General features: G+C 52.1%; 1 protein-coding gene across 1 annotated transcript; it reads left to right on the top strand.

The window, feature by feature from the left end:
• The first annotated feature begins 1453 nt into the window (after positions 1-1453).
• LOC137905011 (zinc finger and BTB domain-containing protein 14-like) lies at positions 1454-2629 on the top strand. Its single transcript, XM_068749235.1, has one exon. It carries the CDS (start codon positions 1454-1456, stop codon positions 2627-2629), a length of 1176 nt encoding a protein of 391 aa, XP_068605336.1.
• The last annotated feature ends 2348 nt before the right edge of the window (positions 2630-4977 follow it).

Below are 4977 nucleotides of genomic sequence, written 5' to 3'. Positions count from 1 at the left end.
TGTGTTTCCATCTTCTGTTTATTTCCAAATGTTAAGATGTTGACCGAAGTATTGAAACTTGTGTCCCAATATTGAGTCACAAATCAGTGCATTTTGTCAACAAAGGTCGATTGCAGTTAAAGTGATTTAAAGTGATTTAATTTCACTTTATCAAACAGATTTTATTATTTTGGTTAAAGTAATAAATAGTTTGGTTTGAATTGTTTGAAGCTCTGAGCTACAGTCGTCCTAATTATTATTCATTAACGCCAAACGCTCGTAACACTTAAGTTGTTAAAGAAAGTGGTATTTAAAATAGGATTTTATTTTTACAGATTCAGGAATTTGTTTAATTGTGCGGCAGGTTTCCAAAGCCCCGCCCCGGTTTACGTACGTACGTACAACCCAGAGAGTCACAAAAAGTAAGAGGTATCACTCCATTTATATTGCCGGGCGCATAAATAGCCATGAAAATGAAATGTCTTCCACCAAACTCAACCAAGTCCAGTTGATTCTTCTTCTTTTTCTTGATTTGTGTTATTTATATGTAAACAAAAGGCTAGAAAAGTGAATAAGTAGGAAATATTCATAAATGACATGACAAATACATACACACGTACATATGTATGTATTTTCAGTGTCTAAAATTATGCAGTATGTGTTTTTACACCTCTCTGTCGAGGACAAGAGCGACAGAGTGAGTCTCTGCCGTACATACAGGATCTCTATACAAGTACTACTCCGGTCCAGTAGGTGGCAGCAGAACAATGCAGCGTTTCCTGTGGAGGCCAAATTGACACAACAAGAGGAGGAAGAGGAAAAACGACAGCTCTGGATCGTCGTCGACTGCCTTGCGTGACAACACCGGGATCGCGTTCAGGCTACGGGTACGGAACAGTTCCATTTCTCTTTGCGCGTCGTGCGGCGGAAACGGAACCAGCGCGGCGCGTTTCGGCGGGTCGTTGGGCGCGCAGCCCCCCCCCCCCCCCCCTCCCGCTGTTTGGGCCCCGCTTTAAAGGTACCACAAACATACCAATGGAGGCTTCCTGACCAAAATGGCTGGACTTGGTGAAATGTGAAATACTGTGGCGGAGGTTCGGCTTTCCGTTCCCTGCGTGACGACGTGAACGCGTCGCCTCACGGGAGTAACGCGCGTCGCTTTATTTCTGTCAGCGGCTCGTTCCTTGCTAGTTTTCTCGCTGTCCGGCCTGCCGTAGTTTTCTCTGCTTTTCTGCACGAATTGATTAATTTCGCTGCTTCTTGCTTTTCCTGTTTATTTACGGCGCTGGTGTGTAAACAACACCTTGTTCCTTTCTGTTGCCTCCCTCACCTGCACGCACTCCGAGCTCCGCCCTTCTGCCGTGCGGGTTGCAGGCAGGTCGCCCCCCCCCCCCAGTTTGCCACCGTGAGATCTGACCCCCCCCCCCCCTTTTGGCCGTTTCCTCCCGCAGGCTGCGCCTCTCCGACCTGCGACATGTCCGACCTGCTGAGATACATCGACTACGACCACAAAGCCACCTTCCTGAAGATGCTCAACCAGCAGCGGATGGAGGGCGAGCACTGCGACGTGGTGGTGGTGGTGGAGAACATCGAGTTCCGGGCTCACCGCTGCGTCCTGGCGGCGTGCAGCAACTACTTCAAGAAGCTCTTCAAGAAGCAGAGCGACGAGGACAACTCCATCGTCGAGTTGGACTTCATCCGCTCGGACATCTTCGAAGAGGTGCTCAATTACATGTACACGGCCAGGCTCGCCGTGAGGAAGAAGGACATCAACATGATGATGTCGTCCGGCCAGATCCTGGGCATCAACTTCCTGGACAACCTGTGCACGCAGAAACGCGAGCTGACCAACATGAAGACCCGGGAGAACCAGGCGCCGGGGGATCACGGGATGCGGGCTCAGGACGCCATCCTGAAGGAGCTGGCCATGGAGGAGGTGAGGAAGAACAGCTTCTACGACCAGGGGATGGACGGCATGGGGCCCGGGGGCTCCCACGTGTCGCAGCCGCACGGCTACAACAGCAACATGAGCAAAGATCCCCACGCCCACAGCTGGGGCTCCTCCTCCTCCAGCGACATGAAGCTGGAGTACCTGCTGTACGGCCACCGTGACCACGGGTCCTGCCAGAGCGCCGGCACGAAGCCCCTGGACCACAACGCCAAGAAGGAGCGGCTGCTGACCGCCAACCGGCCCTACGGCTGCGAGCACTGCCCGAAGGCGTTCACCACCGCCGCCCACCTCAAGGAGCACCTCAAGATCCACTCTGGCTTCAAGCCCCACCGCTGCGTCGTGTGCGGGAAGGCCTTCATCAGGGGGCCCGACCTGAAGAGGCACGAGAGGGTCCACAGCAACGAGCGGCCGTTTGCCTGTCAGATGTGCGAAAAGGCCTTCAAGCACAAGTCCCACCTGAAGGACCACGAGCGGCAGCACCGGGGCGAGCGGCCCTTCAACTGCGGCTCCTGCGACAAGGCGTTCATCAAAGCGTCGGACCTGAAGCGCCACTGGAACACCATGCACAGCGGCAACCCCCGCAGACAGATGTCCTCCCAGTCCCCCGCCGCGTCCCAGCACGGCCAGGGGGACGCCGCCGACCAGAGGGACTGGAAAATGGAGACGGGGGCTCATTCGCAGAACTCGGGGGACTGTTGAGCACTCGTACGGACACGCAACTCCGCGGCAGTCGCTCGACAACGTGCGCACACACACACACGCGCACACACACACACACACACGCTGACGCAGCCCCGTGGGCGGCGGGCGGCCGAGGACCCGAGCGACCGGCGAGATCATCGCATGTTCAGGAGACTGTGGCGCCGCCAAAACGACGGTTTCTCTCCACCTGTAAAATCCTGTAAATGTTTAGTTCACTCTACTATACATCTATTTTTCACAAAGCATCATTGCTGTCTAGAATGGGGGGGGGCGGGGGGGGGGGGCGCTGATGACATTAGTCTCCTTTTTTTTCTTTTATGAAATATGTAACATTTAAATGTTTGTTTAATCCCTGACTGGATTTTTATTGCGATAAAAGAAACATGGGGGGAGGGGGGGGGGGGGGGTCTGCATAGCCTTTGTTGCATCGAGTATATTCATGTGAATGTTTTTAATGGCCGTGTTTAGTTGTATTGATTGATATTACACTGTACGAGTTAGAGCCACCGTTTTCACAGATGATACCAAAGTCTTGGGGCCCTGAAGGCATCGTCTCTGAAGGCCGTCCTGCCCAAGCATCCGGCCGACTAGATTTACTGTTATACAGTATAACCGTCATACATGTCTGTATATACTGTAGCGTAGTTTGTTGCACAGTTAGAGTACACAACATTGTCCTACGCTTCGACAACAAACACCATTTGCTGTGTTTTATAAGAGTTTTTTTGTTATAGCGAGCAGGATCTGTATCCTGCACACTCATTTTTACAGTGGAGGTATCTGGGCCACGCCCAGGTCTGCCTGAAACCGCCTGAACGCTCAAACATGACCGCCCGGAATGTGAGGGGGGGGGGGGGGGACCTGGAGCGGCAAGCGGAGGACGAGGCTTCGTGTTGTGAAAGGGTTCTGTTGTGTGTTTTCGGTTCGGTCGGTCCGAAGGTGAGGTGTGTGTGTGCTTTGTTATTGTATTAAAGCAAATATCCAGTCTGTAAAGGGACAGTTCACCTCGAATTAAAAACAAATTATTATCCTCTCTGTAGTTCTGGTCATTGATCATCAACGCGAGGAAAGACGCTTCGTTTGCTTTTAACCAGCACGTCTCAAGGATTGTGTCTTTGTGCTGCGTCGGACCTGCAGAAGGGAACGTGCACCCGCTGGTGGGCCAGAGAGGCGAGCCGCGGCGGCAGACGGTAGAGCTCGCCGCCGGCGCCGTCCGAGGCCCAGAAAAGAATTCTAGATGAATTAAGTACCAGGGTCACGACCTCTCGAGAGACACCTTGATGTTGTGTCAAATGGAAACATTCCATCTCGTTCCAGGTAGAGACCACTGCAGGTACGACCAGAGATGGAGGGAGGAAACTGATGGGGGGGGGGGGGGGGGCGCACCAGCCTCAACCTGGTCGGATGGGGATGCTCACCGTCGACGTGTCGCTACATTTGCCTGACTCACATTTCAAAGGAGAAAAAAATTCCCGGATTTCCAGATTTTGCTTTTGTCTGATGCCAAACATAAAAAACGTCGTCAATACTGCAACTTAAAGATTAAAGGCGTTCATCAGTAGCTCGGAAACGAATGTAATTATATTGGGAGCCGATCACGGTAGAATTGTATTCATGGCAGTATATTCAGTATACTGTGAGGGTCATGTTGTACTTTGTTATGCCTTGTCACCTTTACACACACCTGTTCCGTCCTTCGCTTCAGGACCTGGGGCTTACGGATTGGCTGTGGCCCCCCCAGACGCACCTGAGGCTGATTCCCATCATCAATGCCAGCCCTCTTAGTCTCTGCTCCGCCGCCATTTCTGTGTCGGACTATTGTGTGGATTTTGTCTGGTTATGCTGTCCGTCTACACCACTTCCATTTTCTATGTTGCCTCATCGATTCGCCTGTGTCGGCCGCAGCCATTCCGTTGCTGAACTTGTAGCTAAATCAAAAAAGTCCCACACTGTGGCAGAAACATTAATACTGCCAGCCTGTAAAGGTAAGCGGGATGCTCGGCCCTGACGCGACCAAAGAGATAGCTAAAGTGGGAGCGGAGCATAAAGTCTTATTGCTCCACACGGAGGTCCGGCGGCTGTTGCGGTGCAAAGTGCTGGCCCGTGTGTATGAGATACGAGAGGAACTTAAAAGTTTTTCTGACAAACGAGAGGTCCGATTACTCAAAGCTGCTTGCAAGTGATGAGTGGCGTGCAAAGCTGGCGTGCCTGGCTGATATATTTCATCATCTGAATGAACTGAACACTCGGATGCAAGGCCGAAATGAAAACCTGCTTACAAGCACTGATAAAATGAACGGATTCCGTTTAAAGGTGCGACTCTGGCGACAACATGTGCAGCGAGA

The sequence above is a fragment of the Brachionichthys hirsutus genome, chromosome 15 (assembly GCF_040956055.1).
Source record: "Brachionichthys hirsutus isolate HB-005 chromosome 15, CSIRO-AGI_Bhir_v1, whole genome shotgun sequence".
NCBI lineage: Eukaryota > Metazoa > Chordata > Actinopteri > Lophiiformes > Brachionichthyidae > Brachionichthys > Brachionichthys hirsutus.
This window is presented reverse-complemented; position numbering and strand designations above follow the sequence as displayed.